Source organism: Notolabrus celidotus, chromosome 20 (assembly GCF_009762535.1).
Source record: "Notolabrus celidotus isolate fNotCel1 chromosome 20, fNotCel1.pri, whole genome shotgun sequence".
Taxonomy (NCBI): domain Eukaryota; kingdom Metazoa; phylum Chordata; class Actinopteri; order Labriformes; family Labridae; genus Notolabrus; species Notolabrus celidotus.
Window position 1 is genome coordinate 6,063,828 of NC_048291.1, and position 22,665 is coordinate 6,086,492.

A 22,665-nucleotide genomic window follows, 5' to 3' on the forward strand; every position below is an offset into this window, starting at 1 on the left:
TCACTCCTAATTTTGTTGTTGTTGTCGATGTGCATTGTGCATCTCTTCAAACATTCATCAACAAGATCACAGACCTCCGCGGCCTTCTCTTCTGCAAACACACATCTCAGAGCGTCCTTTATGCTCTCCTCAGGCGGACTGAATGAAAGGATATCGATCAGGACAGCGACATTTTTCATGTTGTTTTTAAGACTTTTCTGACCAGCAGACAACATTTTAAGAACAAAATAATTATTTTCCTGCATTCTGAACAATTCCTATGCACCAAATTTTACCTATTCTGCACAATTTCATAATTTTGATCTTGTCTTGTGTCTTCTGAACTTTTATCTTTCCATGTTTCAAAGATGGAGTTTTTTGTCTGTAGTAATAAAATAGTAAATCTAAAAAAAGAACTGCCTAGGCGCTGCAATGTCCAGCGTGTCAACACATTCCAAACCTTAATAGTCCTAGTAATTTGGCATGATGCTGTATTTCGGAATATCTTTAGCCTCAGTCAAAGCATGACAGAAACTACATTGTCTCATTTAACAGATCAATCCTTAAAATTTCATGATGAAGCTTAAAGACACCAAAGTCGTCATTCTGAACAATTTCTATGCACCAAATTTGACCTTTTGTGCACAATTTCATAATTTTGATCTTGTCTTGTGTCATTTGAACTTTTAGTGTTCATCAAGAACATTTTCAATATTAATTTGAAAACCTGTCAACTTTAAGAGTTCTTGTGTTTCTTCTTTACTGCCATCTTGCAGAATTCCCAGTGCTTTGGCTTTTATACAAGTTGTCTATATGAAGATTTTTGAGACGTCTCTGGATTAACTTTAGTTTTGTGTGCGCTTGAAAGAAACTACAAATGTACAGAAGATTCAGAATGTGATTGAATTCTGTGTTATAAATAACACATTTTAAGATGGAAGCATGGGGCCATAAATAAATAGACCTTAGGTCAGGGGTGTCAAACATGCGGCCCGCGGGCCAAAACCGGCCCCGCCAGAGGTTCCAATCCGGCCCGCTGAACAACTTAGCAAAGTGAAAAAATGACAGAGAACACATTATCTGCAATTTTTCAATAAAAGTAACTACTATTTCAAATTTTTTCCTCCGGGGGTCGCATACAATCATAGTGCTGATGGAGCGAACCTGAACAGCGCTTTTTTTCTAGTATTTTTTTTCCTCAAAGTGAGAAATTAGATGACTTGCTGTTTGCATAATCCGGTTGAGATTCCTAAAGACTTTTTAAAGCACTATAAGATGATCCACTAACTATGAACTCTAGCACAGCAGCCCTGCATACAACACTGTCCAGCAAGCAATTGACCTCCTCCACCACCAGGCCCCTTCCTACCTCACTGACCTCCTCCACCACCAGGCCCCCTTCCTACCTCACTGACCTCCTCCACCACCAGGCCCCCTTCCTACCTCACTGACCTCCTCCACCACCAGGCCCCCTTCCTACCTCACTGACCTCCTCCATCACCAGGCCCCTTCCTACCTCACTGACCTCCTCCACCACCAGGCCCCCTTCCTACCTCACTGACCTCCTCCACCACCAGGTCCCCTTCCTACCTCACTGACCTCCTCCACCACCAGGCCCCTTCCTACCTCACTGACCTCCTCCATCACCAGGCCCCTTCCTACCTCACTGTCCTCCTCCACCATCACATCTCCTTCCCGTAACTTACGTTCCTCACACGCCCACTTCCTGTCTCAACCTCACAGAACCAAGCACCGAACCTGGGGGGACAGAACCTTCTCAGTAGCTCCGTAGTAATAAAAAGTATTATTATTATATTTGGCCCCAGTATGAAAAATAAAACAGTTGTTTTTGTAGAAAGATAGTTCATTAAATATTAACATTTTCAGAATGTACTTTTTTGCATTAAAACAAAGGGAAACATTTAGAGTTAATGTTATTTATAGGTTATTATGTTATGATTTTACTGGTCCGGCCCACTGCAGATCAACTTCGGCTGTATGTGGCCCCTGAACTGAAATGAGTTTGACGCCCCTGCCTTAGTTTAAATGCTCAATAAAAAAAAAGAAAGAAAAGTTGAAAAAAAAAATCTCCCAGAGAGCTGCAGCTTGTTCAGAACGCTGCAGCTAGGGTTTTAACGAGGAGAAAGAAAACTGACCACATAACTCCTCTTTTAAAAACTCTGCACTGGCTCCCTGTTTCTTTTAGAATTGATTTTTAAGTCCTTTTACTTGTTTTTAAAGCTCTTAACAGCCTTGCTCCTCCATACATTACTGATCTACTGTCATTTTATGTTCCAGCCCGATCACTGAGGTCCTCGAATGCTTGCCTTTTAAATGTTCCTCGTGTGTCTCACACAGGCACCGGCCGGAGAGCTTTCTGTTTTTATGCCCCTAGGCTATGGAACTCTTTGCCTCTGGACATCAGAACAGCGAGCTCTCTGTGTGTTTTTAAAAGTAAACTTAAGACTTACCTTTTTAATCTAGCTTTTAATTTGGAGTAATTTATTTTAGCCCTAGACTGCATTATCATTATCATTATTATTATTTTATTATTTATTATTATTTAATTATTTTATTTCTTATTATTATTTTTATCATTATTATCTAAACCATTGTTTTAACATGTATTTATTTATCTTATTTATTTATTGTGTTCATCTGATCTCGTTAACTCTACCTTATTTCTAACTTTTATTTCCACTCTTAATTATTTTATTAATTTTACTGTGTTGAGTTTCTTCTCTTTTTTAAGTATTTCTTTTTTTTTAAATCATGCCTTCTATAATTTTACCATTACTGTTGTTTTCTTACTGTCTGTTACTCTGTGAAGCACTTTGGGCTACATGTTTTTATGTATGAAAGGTGCTATATAAATAAAGTTGAGTTGAGTTGAGTTGAGTTGAGTTGAGTTGAGTTGAGTTGAGTTGAGTTGAGTTGAGTTGAGTTGAGTTGAGTTGAGTTGAGTTGAGTTGAGTTGAGTTGAGTTGAGTTGAGTTGAGCAGTTCTCCTCCAGTCTGTCCAGCAGGGGGCGGTAGTGTTTTTTGTTAACACACTCACAGCAGCCGCCATTTTCCTCAGAGCGGAAGGAGGAAGAGCAGAGAGAAAACATTAAAGTGTTGAAGTGAAAATCCTCATTAAATCTATCTTTTCTGCAATGGAAGTCCCCGGACCGGACAGCGACTGGAGGAGCCCTCAGTTCCGACAGAAAGTCGTCGCTCAGATGTGAGATTTTTCTGTTTCTATGTTGTAGTTTTTAAGATAATTCCCAGTTCCTGTTTCTGATGCGTGAGTCTCATTACAGGAGCTAGTGGAGGCTAAATCAACGCTCCAGCGGTCTGCCAAACTCTGCTGAGAAACATGATAAATGAACATTAAACAGGATAATGCAAACACCAGCCGCTTCAGAAACACAGGGGACGATATGTTCGGATAGTCTTGAGCCAAACCTTCAAATCGGCATTCATCAAATGATGGAAATAATGATTCTGAGTGTTTCAGATTTAATTACAAGCTGTCGGTCAGCTCATACAGCAGGATCTGACTTTGTTAGCATCTCTCTCTGACTCTACACTTACAGCTTTATGTATATAAGTGTGTTGTTATTATGTGTAAACATCAGTGTAATACATGTTTGGCTCTACATGACTAATGGTAGTTAAAAAGGAAAAACATGAATTCCTTCTGCTGTCTAACCCACTGGGATTTAGAGGTGTCATTTGCAATTTAGAGTACATATATATATGTATTATACTTATATATATGTAATATAAGTATAATATACATTTATATATATGTTCTTAACTCATCTGAAAAAAACTCAATGATATTTCTTCTGTTTAATGAAAGAAAAAGAAAACCAATCCCACTTTTCAAAAAATAATAATAATATAATAATAAACCTTTATTTCTATAGCACTTCTCTAAACAAAGTTACAAGTGCTTCAAAGAAAAACACAAAAAAGTAAACAATTATAATAATAAATATAAACAAAAGATGATAATTACACACACATATATATATATACATATGTACACATACATATTAGGGGTGGTGAAAAAAATCGATTATTAATTACTCGCGATTATGTTATGGACGAGTATGAATCGATTATTACATTTTCAAAAATCGATTATTATAATTGTTATTACTATTATTATTATTGTTCTACAGTATATAAGGGTGCAAGGTGTTACACAGCTGTGAACACACACAGTTCCAAAGTTCCACTACACAGAAAGTGCTTTAAGTTGTTACTCAATAAAAGAGAAGTAATTCAGCAACTGACTGTTATTTTTTATTGGTGCAATAATTTTGGGTTACTGTCAAACAGAAAATCAATAATCGCTGATCGAGAATCGTTAATAATCGAAAATCGGTTGGTAATCGAATCGGGACCTCAATAATCGGAATCGAATCGGGAAATCGGACAGATTAACCACCCCTAATACATATACACAGTGTTCCAAATTATTATGCAAGTTGCATTTTTGTGAATATTTCAAAAACTATGTCAACAGTCATTTTCAAATTTGTTAGGAAGTCAGATAGTAAATGTATTTCTTCAGCTGTGTGGTTAAAATGATGCTTTTCGGCTGTATTTTTAAATAAATGCAGAATCTGCAGAAATGAGCGTGCCGAATTATTATGCAAGTTGTTGATGAGAGTATATAACTTGTGAAAATTAAAAACTAGGCACCATTTTAAACGTTCTATTGATTTGAAAATAATAAATATTTATAATATTTACAAAAACAACAGTTTTCTTTACATTTGTATACAAAATAAAACTGTTAATGTCTTTAAAACATTTCAAATCTAAAGTGTTTCTCTAATGTCCAATATAACCTCCTTATCTTTCAGTGAGGGTCAGAGGTCACCGGTAAATAGATTTAGTCTCTGATGTCTTCTCTGCTGACACTGTGAGCTGTACCTTGTATGGCTTTCCAAAGATGCTCTTTTGAGCTGTATTTCTTGCCGTTACTGTAAATTATCTCCTTTATTATTGACCCCAAGTTCTCAGTCAGGTTGAGATGAGGTGAGCAGGCCGGCCAGTTCATGAGGCGATCCTCTTTAAAGCCCTGAGATGCCATCCTGTCCTGGGAATAACGTGAGGCATGCGACGGTGCATTGTGCTCATGCATGAACATTAGCGTCTTTTTCACTTTAGCTGAATGTCTTTTCCTCCATGGAGGAAAATACAAAAGAGGATCAGCTCATGAACTGGCCTGCCTGCTCACCTCATCTCAACCTGACTGAGAACTTGTGGTCAATAATAAAGGAGATCATTTACAGTGAGGGCAAGAAATACAGCTCAAAAGAGTATCTTTGGAAAGCCATACAAGATACAGCTCAGTGTCAGCAGAGAAGTCATCAGAAACTAAATCTATTTACCAGTGACCTCTGACCCTCACTGAAAGAAAAGGAGGTTATATTGGACATTAGAGAAACACTTTAGATTTGAAATGTTTTAAAGACTTTAATAGTTTTATTTTGGATACAAATGTAAAGAAAACTGTTGTTTTTGTTGAAGTTTGAATACAGTTGTAGTAAATGTTATTATTTTCAATCAACAGAATGTTGAAAATGGTGCCTAGTTTTTAATTTTCACAAGTTATATACTCTTATCACCAACTTGCATAATAATTTGTCACACTCATTTCTGCAGATTCTGCATTTATTTAAAAATACAGCCAAAGTAATTTGAAAAGCATCATTTTAACCACACAGTTAAAGAAATATATTCACTATCTGACTTCTTGACAAATTTGAAAACAACTGTTGATATAGTTTTTGAAATATTCACAAAAATGCAACTTGCATAATAATTTGGAACACTGTGTATATGCACACATACATCCACATGCACATACATATGAAGAGTTCATTCACAAAAACAGATCACTCACTTTAAAAAATTGGAAAATGTTTCAAAAAACTTTTTTTTTTCTACAACTAGATTTAGGTATTATCAAGAAACTGAAGTTGGGTGGCTTTGACTAAATCAAAATGACATTACTAATTACAGCTATCTTAAAAATGTAACTTTATTAAAAATCTATATTAAAAATAAATGTGTTTTTTGAAAATGTATAAAAACAGGCTACATGCATAGACTTCTGCTTTGAGACGGGGCTTACGAATGTACGTATAAACCAGGCTGTAGAGGATGCTGAGGGAGGATGTGGTGGTGCTGATTTTCAGTCTGTGGCCTGTTGGTTCAGAAGATCTTTAGAGGTGGACTTATCCCCAGCAGTGTCAGTTTAAGTCTCAATCAGTGTGATAACTGTGTTTCCCTTCAGTGAGGAGGCGATGAGGAAGGCAGGAACCGCTCACACCAAATCCAGTAACGACATGGAGAACCACGTTTATGTCAAAGCCAAATCCAGAGTGAGTACTGAACCGCCGCAGGATGTTTTTTTTCCACAAAGGAGGAACCAGTGCTTTCATAACTGAAGTGCAGAATGCACTGTGTCACGTGATCTTATTATCATGATGATCATTCTGTTCCCAGGAGGAGTATTTATCTCTGGTGGCGAGGCTGATCATCCACTTTAGAGACATCCGTAAGTCTTAAAGCAATGACACAGCACAGTAGGGGACTCACTCCGGGGGTTCTGATCCACTTCTTGTTAACTCAGGATTAAAACATCAGTGTTGTTATGACTGTGTAATAAGACATCAGAGCGCAGTGGTTACTAATCACTTGTTTCTCGTTCACAGACAAGAAGACTCTTGGAGGTCCAGGTAAGTGGATTTTGTTTTCTTCTTGGTTTGGGTCACTTTCCATTAGTTCTTCTTTGCTGTGTTCTGTCTTCTGCTGGATCTGTCACTACCGGGACTCATGGTGTTCTTGATTTCTGCTGGGCATGCTGGAGCTGCTTAATGGTGTCTGTTGTCTACCTTTTCTGCTAGATCCAATGAATGCCCTGACTAACCTGACAGGGGTTGGAGTGGGCACGGGCGCCATTGGCATGGGGCCTCGCCCCACCGGTGCTCCAGTGGGTGGCATGGGGGCCATGGGGCAGATGCAGATAGGCCAGCATGCCATGGCAGGGGTGGCTGGAAACCCACAAGCCAGTGAGTGTGTTTCCTCCATGTGGTGTGTGTTTTCAGTTAGAGCTAGGGATGTAAGGATACACTCAACCCAGGTTTGATTCGAATCCTGATTTTTGGTTCACTCACGATTTTCAAGTGAACTGGATTGTACTCAAAATTTAAATAACTATTATTTTATTTCAATTCTCAGATATGGACAGTTGCCATATATATTTATTCTCTTATATTTCTTTGTAAACAAAGTAATCCTTTTTCATTTTTATGGTGTGCTGTAACTCAAATAAAACCGCTGCACATTTTTTTCAGCACCTTGCAAAAAAACTAAAAATCACCATACAAAAATACCTTGTTGGAAAAATTCAGAACAATTATAAAGAAATGGAAAGTGAACAATTCCCAATTTAAATTATTAGATATTAAAACAAATAAGGTGGGGCGCTGGTGACCTAGTGGTCTAAGTGCCCCACTTACAGAGGCTACAGTCCTCGTCGCAGGGGACGCCGGTTTGATTCCCGGCCACGACCATTTCCTGCATGTCTTCCCCCGCTCTCTACTCCCCACATTTCCTGTCTCTCTTCAGCTGTCCTATAATATAAAGGCGAAAAAGCCCCAAAAATATTTAAAGAAATAAGTTAAATCTCTTCTCCCTGATCGATCTTTGGAAATGTTAACGATCAATTATGGTTTACTCATTAAAAAAACTAGAATGTTTTCCATGTCAAAAATAATGCCTTATTTTCCCCTAAATCAATTTTTCCTTCATGACACAATGTATATTACTGATGGTATTAAACAGCTAAGGATCGTATTGAGGTGTTCAAAATGTTAACACGCTGAATATCAACGTGAGGAGCAGGCTCATAAATAATCTCTGTGGACGCATGGTCATAGAGTGAAGACTCAGACTTCAACATGTGGATTAACTGCAACAGGACGACTGAACAGAATCAGATTTTGACTCTCAGTGTCCACTTTTCTCATTCTTATTGAGAAAAATAAGCATTTAAACGCAGTAATGTGTCAGCCGGGAGTGCAACCGGGTCAGAATCAGTCCGGTGGCGGAGCAAAAAAAGCGCTCATGGAGACCTGTCACTCAGCTGCAGCCCCCAGCTAAGCGTCTCTGCTGTGTGCAGTCAGCTGATTCACATCGAAACATGCTTTAAAGGTGACATATCATGCAAAATCGACTTTTTAATGGTTCTCTACCTGAAATATGTGTCCCTGGCATGTCTACAAACCCCCCAAAAATGAAAAAAATACATCTTGCCCCTGTTCTGATTTCTCCACCTTTCTGTAAATGTGTGCTGAAACGAGCCGTTTCAGTTTTCCGTGGTTCTTTTTAAGTCACAACGCCATCCGATCTGTAACGGAAGTCAGAGCTCAGAGCTTGTTCAGCCCATAGACTGTATAAAATACAACTCAACTCCTCCTCCGTTTTTCATTACCTGCACATGTGTGTGCTAACAAGGAGCTTAGGAGGGAGGCATGCTAGTTGTAGGCTGTTTAATAAACACAAGGTCAGTTTTACTCCCCACGTCTGCAGATTTGAACATCTAGTGGATGATTTTTATTTATCATGAAAAAGTGCTAGCGCTACTTAGCATAGCTACATGTTCGTCGCTGTGTACAAAGACACACGTCTACATACTGATAAATAAACAACAAGAAACACAAAATCTGTGACCAATGGTTCAGAAAGGTCCTGCTGCAGGCGCCTGTCTGTCAGGATCAGATTCTGGATCAGATTCAGAGGGTTGAAGTAACGCGGGTCTGTGAGCAGCCGTGTGTATTCAGCCAACATGTAAACATTAAATCAACGTGCTGGACAGCCGAGGCCACATCCACTTCCTGAGGGGGCGTGGTCAGAGAGCTCATTCTCATTTAAAGGCACAGACACAGAAAACAGCCTGTTCTGAGCAGGGCTGAAAAAGAGGGGTTTTCAGGCATGCCAAAATCTGATTTCAAAGTGTTTTTTTTGAGTATAAACTTCAAAGACATGTTTCGGGGACCTCTCAGACCAATATATTTTGATGAAAAAGAGTGTAATATGTCACCTTTGAAACACCTCCACTCAGCGAGGGACGAAAGAGCAGTGCCAGAGACTTAATGATGTTGAACAAGCGGAGTATAATGCAGATAGCGCCTTCTACTGTTTCAAAATAATATCCCGATACAAATGATGTTGAGTCGATTTTTAATCCATCCTTATTTGTATCGATTTTTGCGATATATCCTTACATCCCTAGTGAGAGCACATCGTCAGAGCGTTGCGTGGATGCTGGCTGCGTCTAAACTGCATATTTGGTGTCAGGGCTGGTCTTACTTTCAGTCTCTGCTTCGGCACGCTGTGTGTGTGTGTGTTTGAGACTCCAGAGCTGGAGGTCACCTCTGTCCTTCATCTTCTTCTCACTCACTCTTTAGTAGGGGGTCCAGGCCAAATGCCGATGCAGCAGATGGTGCAAGCGCAACAGCAGCAGTCCATTCAGTTTCAGCAGTTCCAGCAACAGAACGCCATGCAGCAGCAGCAGCAGCAGCAACAGCAGCAGCAGCAGAACGCTGCCCTCCAGCGGCAGCAGTTCCAGGTGCAGCAGCTGAGGGCGCAGCAGCAGTTGCAGCAACAACAGCAGCAACAGCAGCAACAGCAGCAACAGCAGCAACAGCAGCAACAGCAGCACCACCAAAACCAGCAGCAACAGGCCCAGAACCAGCAGCAGCAGAACCAGGTATCTGAACCATGTTAACATAAAGTTAAATACAAGAACAAAGTGTGATCACACAGCCAGAAGACCACCATTTGATCATCCTTATCTTAACTCTGCTCACTTGCTGCTACCCTTTGTGTGATGGGACTGTATGGACCAATGTTAAAGACATTATAACCTTGAATACTTGTGTTTGCAGATGCACCAGACAACGATTCAGCAGCAGCAGATGGTGCAGCTGCAGCTTCAGCAGCAACAGGCTCAGGCTCAGGCTCAAGCTCAAGCTCAGGCTCAAGCTCAGGCTCAAGCTCAGGCTCAGGCTCAAGCTCAGGCTCAAGCTCAGGCTCAAGCTCAGGCTCAGGCTCAAGCTCAGGCTCAGGCTCAAGCTCAGGCTCAAGCTCAGGCTCAAGCTCAAGCTCAGGCTCAAGCTCAAGCTCAGGCTCAGTCCATCCAGCACATGGTTCAGCAGCAGCAGCAACAGCAGCAGCAGCAAGTTCAGTCTCAGCCTCAGCAAGGTCAGATGCCTCCACACACTCAGCAGCAGCCCGGCATGGTACCTCAGTCTCTGACCGGAGCGATGGCACCTACTCAGCATGTTCCCATCAGCTCTCTCAGTCAGCAGCAGCAGCAGCAGCAGCAGCAGCATCAGCTCAAGATGCAGGCCCTCCAGGTGAGACTTCTGCCCCCAGCAGGCGTGTTTCTGCATCAGTTATCTTTATTTTGTAGCAGCGTATGACACATTTGATGAACCCCCTTTTAACGAGCCTCAGCTTTGAATGACTGGGATAAATAATGAAACTATTAACTTTAATATCAGTCTTGCATTTGTAATATTTCACATTGAGATTAATAAATATGCACAGCAGCAAACACTCAATCTGCAGGCGATCACACTCGCTGCTGATTGAGCACGATGTAGGGTTCCTGTGGTTTTGCTTATCCGTACCCTCTGCTTGCATGCTTCGCTCTGTGTGTGTTTGTATGCGTGTGTGTTTCTCTGTGTGTGTTTGTGTGCGTGTTAAAGCAGGCTCGTGCAGCCATGCAGCAACAGCAGCAGGTGCAGCAGGTGCAGCAGGCGCAGCAAGCGGCACAGCAAGCTGCAGCACAGGCGCAGCTCAACGCAGCAGCTGCAGCCGGAGGAGCCGTCCCTGGACAGGTGAGACTACAGCCGCCTCAAGCTCAGGTGCTTTATGATCCGGTTCAGGTTCAGGTTCAGGTTGCTTCATTTGACCCTGTAGATTTGTTTTACAGCAAGATAATAATATCTAGTCTGACATCCAATTAAAAAACAACTTCAACATAAATATGTGTAACCACTACCTGACGTAGAGCACACACCAGGCTGTTCATTGGAGCTTGTAGATGATATGACAGCGCCGCAGTGTGTGTGTGACCTCTTCGCTCACCTGTCCTGTTGTGTCTCTGTTGTGTGTCCTCTGAAGTTGGTCCGTCCTGGGATGATTCCTACCCGGATGCCCCGAGCTGCCCTGAACCCCTCCATCCCCCCTCAGAATGCAGCTGCAGCTGCAGCCGCCGCCGCTGCAGCCGCAGCAGCCGCGGTTGGAGGACAGCAGATGACACCGCAGGTATTTATCCCCATTCTGACCCCCCCCCCCTGTCTGTGCTTCTGTCTGTGAGCACTTCTTATCACTTTTTAACCTGATGCTTCTGCCTTTCTAAGGTCAGACAGTTTCGCTTAGTGAACAACTGGTAAATTAAACACAATGTTTGTACCAAGCGGCAACCTCCAGTCTCAAAATATGAAGCCCATGCGGAAGTGTTATAAAATGCAGTTCATCGAGGATCCGCTTGAGGCTGGCTGCAGAAACCCCAGAAACCACATACACACCAATTCAAAAATTAAGATACTAAACATGTTTACAGGCTGGTTCAAAAAAGCGGCTTCAGACTGAAGAGCTAATTTCTCCATCGGCACACATTTTTCCAACATGACGGTTCAGAAGATATTAAAGGCATTTTTCAGTTTTTTTGAAGTGGGGTCGTTTGAGTTACAGTACACTATTGCTCCTGTTAGCCACAATGGGTGCTGGTGAGCTCTTCCCCTTTAATGAGAAAATTCCCAGAGGACCGGCAGGTAAGCTAGACTATTTTCTCTGCAGGCGGGGCCTCCTATTTTGGGTAATCTTGCCAGAGTTAAGAAAATATGGTCCAGGCACTCATCACGGTGCAAATGCATGCACCATTAAAAGAAAACCCCCTTTCTTTGGCACTATTTTCGGACGCACCTTGCAGACCGGTGTTCTTCCACTGCATGAGCACAGATACACGCCAATCAGCTGTTGTAGGAGAAATAGGAGGCCCCATCCGCAGAGAAAATAGTCTAGCTTACCTGCCTGTCCTCTGGGAATTTTCTCATTAGGCTAACAGGAGCACTAGTGTACTGTAACTCATACGACCCCATTTCCAAAAAACTAAAATATCCCTTTAAGATTAAGAGTTTTGCCCATTTAAGAACATGACTGACTTGACTGATGGGTGGGAACACTGTAACTGTTCGCTAGGAGGCTCAAACCCTGCCTCTTTACCTCACACTAAGTTTGGTTGAGTTCAACATTTCCAATATGGCTGCCTCGGACGATTGGCTTCAAAACAGCGCTCAGAAACAGATGGGTGACGTCATAGATATACAGTCTATGGTTCTAATAGGCTACTAAGCAGCTCTTGTGATATCTGCAGATGCGCAAAGATAAGATAGTCCTTTACTTGTCCCACAACAGGGGAAAAAGCTGCATCATTAGGATCATTCATTCATGCCCCCATACATTTAGTACGTTTTTCCTGAAACCTTGGATAGGCGTTATAGATCAAAGCAACGAAACAAACACACTTTTTCTGAAAGTGCATAAAAAGTGGTGTGTTAAGTAGTTATTCTGTGCTGGGAGCATGATTGACAGGGGGATGTTGATAACTGCTTCTTTGGATTCACACTGCAGTTGCATTTTCGACAAAGCAGCACAGCTAGACAGAACACAAAACACCTTCTCATTCAAGGGTTTGTGTTTATTTTGATTATTTGAAACACTGTAGATTAATACTGAAGGCATCAAAAATTTGAAATAACATATATGGTATTATTTAATGAACAAAATAGTGTTAAACAAAGCAGAACATGCTTAATATTTTAGATTCTGTGCAGTAGCCCCCTTTTTTCCTTCATGGCAGCTTTGCACACTCTTGGTATTCTCTCAGTCTGCTTCATGAAGTGGTCTCATGGACTGGTTTCTAATTAACATGAGCCTTGTCAAGAGTTCATTTGTAGAATGACTTGCCTTCTTAATGTGTTTGAGACCATCAGTTGTGTTGTTCAGAGGTAGGGTTGGTACACAATGGATAGCCCTATTTGACTACTGTTGTAATCCAGATTATGGCAAAACCAGATTATTTCAAAGTTTTGATGTCTTCAGTATTAATCTACAATGTTGAAAATAATTAAATATATACAAACCATTGCATGAGAACGTGTGTCCAGACTTTTGACTGGTAGTGTATGTTTCAAGGGACTTGTCTGGACTACTTTATTTACTTTGGTTAAAATAAAAAACAGGGGAATGACTGTTAAAGACATGCAAGAGAGATCCATGAGTCTACATGTAGCAGATTTACCCATTACATGTCAAGAACTCTATTGTGAATTAAAGTAACTGCAAGTGGCAGATATAAGACTGAGGTGTTTATGAAGTCTCAACATGGGTTTTGAAACTTTAGCATCTTTGGTATCTCCTCCAAACATTTTCTTTTTGTCCAATCACATTCCTCTGCAGGTGCAGCAGCATTCTATGATGTCATCACCCTCACCTGTGCAGGTTCAGACGCCTCAGTCCATGCCTCCCCCTCCCCAGCCGTCACCTCAGCCCCCCAACTCACAGCCCAACTCAGCCAGGTGAGCAGCTTGACTCCATCTGTCTGCGACACTCTCAGTGTTTTTTATTATTTTTTAAACTCTGTCCTCCTCCTCCTCTTCTCTACAGCTCAGGTCCAACCCCATCACCTGGAGGATTCCAACCCAGCCCGTCCCCTCAGCCCTCACAGAGCCCCGCAAACAGCCGAACCCCCCAGAACTATGGAGTCCCTTCTCCTGGACCACTCAATACTCCAGGTACACTCCTACAAAGCCTTACCTTTATCAATGAGCACGAAACAAAGAGCACACTGAAGGGGAACTGATGCATGGACACTTCTTTCTCTTAGTCATACGAATAAATAGAGTTTGGTGACTTCTTAGGCAGGCAGTGTCACAGCGTTAATAACAGTTAAAGTGAAAGTTCTGGATAAAAGCAAAACAAGATGAAATAGAAAAGAGATTCAAAAAGGATGGCGTCACAATAACAAACTCAATAAATTACAACAGCAGGTTTATGGTCGTGAGAATTTCAGTGCATTCAGCTTGAACTGAGAAGCAGTTCGGCGTCTCCACATTTTTTTTTGGGCCTTTGCTGATCAAATGCTTGATACCTGTCTCCGTTTAGACTAGATCTGCAGATGGCTTATCGTGGTTCAGTCGGTCAGATGGTTTGCATGCAAGAGAGAAGACACAAACAAGGATGACTGCTTTGATTAGACGAGAGTGGGCCCATCAGAAATGGAAAAGACTGTCCTCTGCGTTAAAAAATAATGTGTTCATGTGAAAACGATCTGCATGCACAAGGATTTGCAAAGATAACTGAAAACGATGGAGTATGTGTGCCAGGCCAGTAGTTAGTGGTAAAATTTTGTAATGAAACACCACGCACCTGCGCTGAAAGGCTGGTTTATAGGGGAGAACGGGGTTGGTTGTCACACGGGTTGGTTGGCACACTCGTTATATCTCACCACCAGAGGGCACTGTCTCTCAAATTGGGGTATGGACATTTCCAGAATTAGGATCAGAGCTCACCTACATAGTCTTCTCTGGAGTAAAGGCTGATTTATACTTCTGCGTCGAATCGACGGCGTAGCCTACGCCGTAGGTCCGCGTAGCTCCCGTACCTACGCAGAGGCCTACGCACGTAGCTGACGTGCACCTCCTCCAAAATGTAACTACGCGTAGAGCCGACGCGGACCACAAGCTCTGTGATTGGTCCGCTCGACGGCTTTGTCTTTCCCGCATTCACAGCACTTCCGGACATCGGCCACACATCGGCCGTGTATTTCATCTCCTCCTCTCTATTCTTCATGTAATCATGTCTGTATGATAAACAGCAACATGTATCAGCTGTAGATTAACATAACACGCTCTGAAACTCTGTGGAAAAGTAAACAGAGATCGTAGCGGGACCGGAAGCAGGCGACCGGCTATCAGAGAGACCGCACTGCCCTCAAGCGTTTCGGAGGAGAATTGCTGCGCGACACGGACACATCGACGCACAAGTATGTGGGGCTCATGTCCGCGTCAGCCCCTGCTGCGTAGGGTGACGCAGAAGTATAAATCAGCCTTAAGACAGCTGAACTTGAGGTGAGAGGACTTCTGGGGTTTTTCATGTCAAATTGTAAATATTCAGCTCCTCAGTATTTTTCTTCTAGGCTTTTAAACGATGGGGTTATAACAAAACAAGTGTTACCCTTACAAAGTGTGAGGGGAAAGCTATAGTTTAGATTTATATTAGCTAGCTAAGTAGTTGTTAGATGGTTGTTAGCCTTGATGCTAGCAAAAAATCCAAGCTGGGGTTGGTCGTCACATTCTCTTTGGGGTTGGTTGTCACATGTAACAACTAGGGATGTACATTTGAAGTATTTTCCGTGATCGATTTTTGGAAATGTTAACGATCAATTATCAATTAATTGATTAAAAAAACCCATTATTATTCTTACGTCAAAAACAATGCCAAATACGCTGTTTTCCCCCTAAATTGTATTTTCTACAGCAACGAAATGCAAATAACTGACTGTATTGAATACGAGTATATGTTTGACACGCAGAATATCAACGATCAGGCTCATTAAAATATTCTACGCGGACATAATCTTATAAAGGGAAGCCTGAGACTACAAACAGAAGCATACTTCAGACTCGCAGTGTCCAGTTTGCTGCCTGCTCATTCTTATTGAGAAAAATGACGTGTATTCAATCAGGTGTCAGCCGAGAGCGCAACCGTGTCACTATCCAGCTGCAGAAAAGCCCAGACGGCTCTGATGTTGCTGCTCTGCAAACATAGCGCACCTGAATTTCCCACCTGTCTGTTGCCTTCATATCCAAAGGAGGGAATTGTCCTGTTTAAAGTTGTCAACCTTCGTGTCGTTGTTGGCAGCAGTTTTGTATTGATCCTCTTTAAAAAAGCGCACGTGGAGACCTGACGCGCAGCCGCAGCCGCAGCAGCAGCCCGACCGCAGCCGCAGCCGCCAGCTGAGCGTCTCCGCTGTGCGGAACACCTTTAACAGCTGATTCACATCGAAACATGCTTTAAACTTAAAACACTTCCATGATAGCTGAGGGTAATATGAGACCACATGATGTTTGTTCCACGTGACGGAAAATTGATAACAAAAATGCGTGTTTCGAGTAATTTCTTAACAATCAATTAATCGATAATCGATTAATTGTGGTCATCCCTAGTAACAACCAATCCCTATGTTGGCAAAATCATGCATGGTGAAATGAGTTGGAGTGCGCAGACCCTACATTTGCCATCACTGTAACTCAGACAGTGATTCGTCACGTCAATTAACACTGCGCCAAGCAGACCAATCACAGGGCTTGCGGCAACAATTCGTGTCGTAATTACATTTTGGAGGAGGTGATTTGTTGGCAATGTGTGTAGAATTCTGCGTAGGTATGGGGCAATGCTAGTAGGCTAATCTGTGGATTGGACACAGAAGTATAAACCAGGCTTAAAGGTGTTCTTCAGCAGAGCAGTGGCTACAAAAAACATAATCCACATGAGCAACTTGAACTGTGACCTCACATTTTCACATGAGCCACTGGTACCACATCACACAGCGGCAAGATGTGGCGTTTTCAAAAGACTCCACTCTGGAACACACCTTCTCCTTGTAAAAACCATAGACTGTAAAAAATATGGACGTAGTATCCGTGACGTCACCCATCTGTTTCTGAAGAGCTGTTTTGAGACCAATTGGCTGCGGCAGCCATATTGCTTCTGTCGAGCCAGTGTGACGTAAAGAGGCGGGCTTTGAGCCTCCTAGCCAACAGCTGCAGTGTTCCCACAGGCAGCTGTGTCTCTCATTGGAAGACTAGTAATCTCAATATCTTCGATTCTGCTGCGTTAGAAAAAAATTCACCCCCCTCACAGTGAGAGGACATCGAGAAATGAGCTATTCAGAATACACTCATCTTTTGTACCAGGCTGTAAACATGTTTATTAATGCTGTAAAGATCGTCTTTTCCCCATTCATGTGTATGTGACTTCCGGTACTTCCGGAGCAAGCCTCAAGCGGATCCTCGATAAACTGCAGCTTTTAACACTTCCGCATTGACTCATATATTTAGACCAGATGTTGCCGCTTGGTAAAAACACAAAAAAGCAGCAGTCACTTTTTGTTTTCTGCTCTATTAGTTGCCGTGTAAACAGCTTCTAAAGAGTGTTTTTAATTTTTGTCATCCTATCCTGCAGGTAACCCAAACTCGGTGATGAGTCCGGCTGGAGCCACGTCTCTGGAGGATCAGCAGTACATGGAGAAACTCAAACAGCTGTCCAAATACATCGAGCCTCTGCGGAGGATGATCAACAAGATTGACAAGAATGAAGGTCGGCCTCACAGATCAAACCGTCTGTTCATGAATCAGTACAGTTATTGACTCTTTATCATGTCAGTCTGGGATTCTGTAAACGAAACAGTGAAGGGAATCTATGTGAGCACACGAGTCACGGGAGGGAAATCAAGAGGGATCTAAAGAGGACATAGGTTTCCTTAAATAAGACAGAATTACGGGGCGATTAAATAAAATCTCTAAAGTTAAAAAGAAGGGTTTCAGGAATAAATCATTAAAGTTTCAAAAACAAAGTAGTTCTTTCTTTGATCTAAATCTAAATATTTGTTTGTTTTCTTTTTGTTTTTGTTTACAGACAGAAAGAAGGACCTGAGTAAGATGAAGAGTCTGTTAAACATCCTGACAGATCCAAACACAAGGTAACAGCTGATCAATAAAACACACTGATCATCCACTTATGGGCGGACTTAAGTGAACTTGTGTGTGTGTGTGACCTGCAGGTGTCCTCTGAAGACGCTACAGAAGTGTGAGATCGCGTTGGAGAAACTAAAGAACGACATGGCCGTGGTGAGAACGTCTCCTTCTGTTCAAACTCTGACTCTGACTTAAAGTGGAACTCCACGTCGCTCGCTGCGAGGACACGAGGAAACAACACATTTATTAAATTATTAAATGAGAAAAAGAATGAAGAAAGACAAACAGCAAGTTTTAAGGACAATGATAAAAAAGAGCAACATGAAGTTATTTCTCTAACAGGCAACAACTCTAATGATCTTCATGTATCCAGTTTGAGATGTTAGCACCATGCCTGATGAGTCTTTGTTTACTTTGTTCTACAAGGTGGAATTTGCCCATTTGAAAGCCTTGTGGTAAAATAATAAGAATTAGAATTATAAGAATAAAAATAATAAGAATTAAAAATAGAAAAAATGTAATAATAATGATGATGATGATGTTGATAATAATAATGAAATAATGATAATAATAATAAATAAATAAATACAAATAATAATGATAATGATAATAAAATAATGATAATACAATAATGATAAAAAATAACAAAATAATAATGATGATGGTGATAATAATAATAATAATAATATAATGATAAAAATAATAAAATATTGATGATGATGATGATGATAATAATAATTATAATGATGTTATGATGATGATGTGATGATAATAATAGGGTCACTGGTTGCTTAGTGGTCTAAGCGCCCCACATACAGAGGCTATAGTCCTCATCACAAAGGTTGCCGGTTCAACTCCAGGCCGTGACCTCCCCATGCATGTCTTCCCCCACTCTCCACTCTCCATGTTTCCTGTGTCTCTTCAGCGGTCCTATCTAATAAAGGCAAACGCCCCAAAAAGTATTTTAAAAATATATAATAATAATAATTTATTAATAATAGCCCTTTTTTATTTCAAAGATCTGTATATTTAATTTTTTACATATTATAAACAAAAGATCAACTTAAACAATGAATGCAAGTGATGTGTTTCTTTTAAAAGAAAACAAAAATAAGTAGATAAAAGAAGAAAACAATAAAAATACTAGGTGTGACCCCAAATAGTTCTAACGAGCCTTAGTCGACTGCCAATCTCACAGTCGAATATTTGCATATATTTGCATAATATTCTGTTGTCCCTTTTACTTAAAGCTATGAGTCTCTTAATTGTAAAGGGTTATGTGTAATATTGTCATGCGGTCACCATCATGCAGACTTTGGGTCAATAAGGAAAAACAAACATTCGACTATTCGTCGACTATGGGCAAAATCTGATGAATCAGATTCGACTAAGCAAATCCTTAGTCGGGCTCACCCCTAAAAAATACATAAAGATAATAATTTTAAATGGAGAAGAGAAAATGAGAAAATACAATAAAATAATAAATAACTTCATATATACAGTATGTGTTGCTTTTCTTAGTACTTAAAGTTGCTTTACATGATGTCCAAAAAATAGAACTAAAAATAGATAAAATACTATACAGAATACGGAGGCCAGATGGGTTTTAAATTTGCTTATAAACGAGTGAATAAAGTCAGAGTGTTGGATGTTTCTGGGGAGAGAGTTTCAGATAGTTGGGGCAGCAATGGCTAAGGCTCTGTCCCCCAACATGCAGCGCTTGGTCTTGGTGATGTAGGACAGGAGATCTGAGGATCTGAGGCGGGGAAATTGGGAATGGCGTTTGAAAAACTCCTGAATTCAGTCAGACGAGCTCACGCAGCTTCACAATGCCTGAACGAACTCAACAACTTGACTTCAGACTCATTCTTGTTCCCGTAGTTTTAATTTGATTGACATTTTCTTTTAATATCCTCTTTCAGCCGACTCCCCCTCCTCCGCCTGTTCCCACCAAGCAGCAGTATCTGTGTCAGCCGCTGCTGGACGCTGTGATGGCCAACATCCGCTCTCCGGTCTTCAACCACTCTCTGTACAGAACCTTCGCCCCCGCCATGACCACAATCCACGGACCCCCGATAACGTACGTAACCCCCAGCTCTGAGCCAGAGGTTTCATTAAACGATGGACCAAAGTGAAGCTTTTTAGGTATTTACAGTCTGTTCATCCTGATTAGGGGTCCAATCGTGTCGGGCAGGAAGAGGAAACACGAGGAGGACGACCGTCAGACCATCCCGAACCTCCTGCAGGGCGAGGTTGCTCGCCTTGATGTCAAGTTCCTCGTCAACCTAGATCCTTCGTTTTGCAGCAACAACGGCACCGTGCACCTTGTCTGCAAGCTAGGTGAGACTGAGACACACACATGGGTGAGGGGAGGGTTCAGAGACCTGAGACCACCTGGTCCACTTAGACTGAGGCTGATGTCGTTGTGTTTTTGTTTTACGTTTGTCTCCTCAGACGATAAAAACCTGCCCAGTGTTCCTCCTCTGCAGCTCAGTGTTCCCGCCGAGTATCCCGAACAGAGTCCATTCTGGGCCGATGATGGGGAGCAGTATGGTGAGACACACACACACACACACACACACACACACACACACACACACACACACACACACACACACACACACACACACACACACACACACACACACACACACACACACACACACACACACACACACAAACACACACACACACACACACCCGCACACACACACAGCTGACACATGTAAGGATGGCCCTGACACTGTTCCTGCGTTTCAGACCTAACAAGCCTTCTTCGATGGATGATGTCATAGTGTTTTGATCACATGACCTCCTCTCTCTCTCTGATCCTCCAGGTGCGAACAACTTCCTGCAGACGGTGCACAAAAATATGACGTCCAAACTGCTGCAGTTGCCTGACAAACACTCGGTGACGGAGCTGCTCAACATCTGGGCGCAGAGCGTCCGCCAGGCCTGTCTGTCTGCTGCATGAAGCCCCGCCCCCCCCTTCACTCCTCTGACATCACCTCTCTGACACAGAGACACTTTTTTTATGTGAACACTACAGTGTGACCTCTGACAGGTTGCTTTAGAAAGAACTGCTCGACCAAGTTGATGGTCTTCATCAAATACAAAGGAACTGCTTTGTCCCACACACGTCTACGCTTCTGAACGCACCATGAACAGAATGTTATCAGACAGGAATCATGTTCGATGTTATTTCTGATGCATTCTGGGTACATTTAATCTTGTTTCTTCGTCAGGCTGAAGGAGACTTTGGCAGCTCACATCTATTTAATATTTGTTGTTTTTTCTGCAGCAGTGAGAAACACAAAAGGGAAAAGATTGAACAGAACCATGTGTAAACAGATGAATGCCTCTTCCTGATATTATTCTGCTCCCTGAATGCAGCATAGAATGGTTTGATGAGTTTGTACCTCAGAGAGGCACTATTGTAAAGAACTCTGAAAAGGTTTGTACACTTTGCTTTTCAAAGTGAAAATATTAATGTATTTTTTTGCTATTATAATTAAACTTTTCAGTTTCAACTTTTTCAACCCGCTTCAGTCACTGTCGTTTCTTTTGGCAAGCAAAACAACACAGAGTTAAGATCTTCAAACCAAGGACCAACATCTTCGTCTCGCAGTCACTGAGTGATGATGAATTATTCTGGGGCGTCGCCGGGGGTGCACACTTGAAGATCTACTATTTTGTCAAGCATACACTCTCACACTACAGGGTTCACTTACCTGCTAGGGCAGGAGTTCCCCAACTTTTCATCGCCGAGCCCCACTGTCCCTCAAACTGTTTTAATGTGGCTTCATTTAGATGGGCTGCAGAAAATGAACCTACCTATTTGAAAATGTCATATAGGTATCTTTGGCCAGATGACTGTCATATACAGTGGGGCGAAAAAGTATTTAGTCAGTCACTGATTTTGCAAGTTCTCCCACTTAGAAAGATGAGAGAGGTCTGTAATTTTCATCAGAGGTACACTTCAACTATGAGAGACAAAATGAGAAAAAAAATCCAGGAAATCACATTGTAGGATTTTTAAAGAATTTATTTGTAAATTATGGTGGAAAATAAGTATTTGGTCAATAACAAACAAGCAAGATTTCTGTCTCTCACAGACCTGTAACTTCTACTTTAAGAAGCTCCTCTGTCCTCCACTTGTTACCTGTATTAATGGCTCCTGTTTGAACTTGTTATCTGTATAACAGACACCTGTCCACAGCCTCAACAGTCAGACTCCAAACTCAGCCATGGCCAAGACCAAAAAGCTGTCGAAGGACACCTGGAAGAAAATTGTGGACCTGCACCAGGCTGGGAAGAGTGAATCTACAATAGGCAAGCAGGTTGGTGTGAATAAATCAACTGTGGGAGCAACTGTAAGAAAATGGAAGACATACAAGACCATTGATAATCTCCCTCGATCTGGGGCCCCATGCAAGATCTCATCCCGTGGGGTCGAAGTGATCATGAAAACGCTGAGCAAAAATCCCAGAACTACACGGAGGGACCTGATTAATGACCTGCAGAGAGCTGGGACCAAAGTAACAAAGGCTACCACCAGTAACACACTACGCCGAAAGGGACTGAAATCCTGCAGCACCAGGCGTGTCCCCCTGCTTAAGCCAGTACATGTCCAGGCCCGTCTGAAGTTTGCCAGAGAGTATATGGATGATCCAGAGGAGGATTGGGAGAATATCATGTGGTCAGATGAAACCCAAATAGAACTTTTTGGTAATAACTCAACTCATCGTGTTTGGAGGAAGAAGAATGCTGAGTTGCATCCCAAGAACATCATACCTACTGTGAAGCATGGGGGTGGAAACCTCATGCTTTGGGGCTGTTTTTCTGCA

General features: G+C 41.8%; 1 protein-coding gene across 3 annotated transcripts; it reads left to right on the top strand.

Annotated features, from left to right (window-relative positions):
- The first annotated feature begins 3,034 nt into the window (after positions 1-3,034).
- Positions 3,035-21,348, top strand: med15 (mediator complex subunit 15). 3 transcript variants are annotated; one of them, XM_034712221.1, is made up of 18 exons: positions 3,035-3,201; positions 6,280-6,367; positions 6,492-6,543; positions 6,701-6,724; positions 6,893-7,057; positions 9,458-9,759; positions 9,938-10,408; positions 10,763-10,894; positions 11,181-11,324; positions 13,521-13,639; positions 13,728-13,855; positions 17,307-17,441; positions 17,760-17,823; positions 17,905-17,971; positions 19,741-19,898; positions 19,992-20,158; positions 20,273-20,371; positions 20,656-21,348. In XM_034712221.1, the coding sequence occupies exons 1-18, from the start codon at positions 3,134-3,136 to the stop codon at positions 20,790-20,792; spliced, it is 2,520 nt and encodes an 839-aa protein (XP_034568112.1). In that variant the 5' UTR covers positions 3,035-3,133; the 3' UTR covers positions 20,793-21,348. The 3 variants fall into 3 exon arrangements, with proteins under 3 accessions (XP_034568112.1, XP_034568113.1, XP_034568114.1); XM_034712222.1 differs by having other exon boundaries at positions 9,461-9,759; positions 20,656-20,792; XM_034712223.1 differs by lacking the exon at positions 6,893-7,057 and having other exon boundaries at positions 20,656-20,792.
- The last annotated feature ends 1,317 nt before the right edge of the window (positions 21,349-22,665 follow it).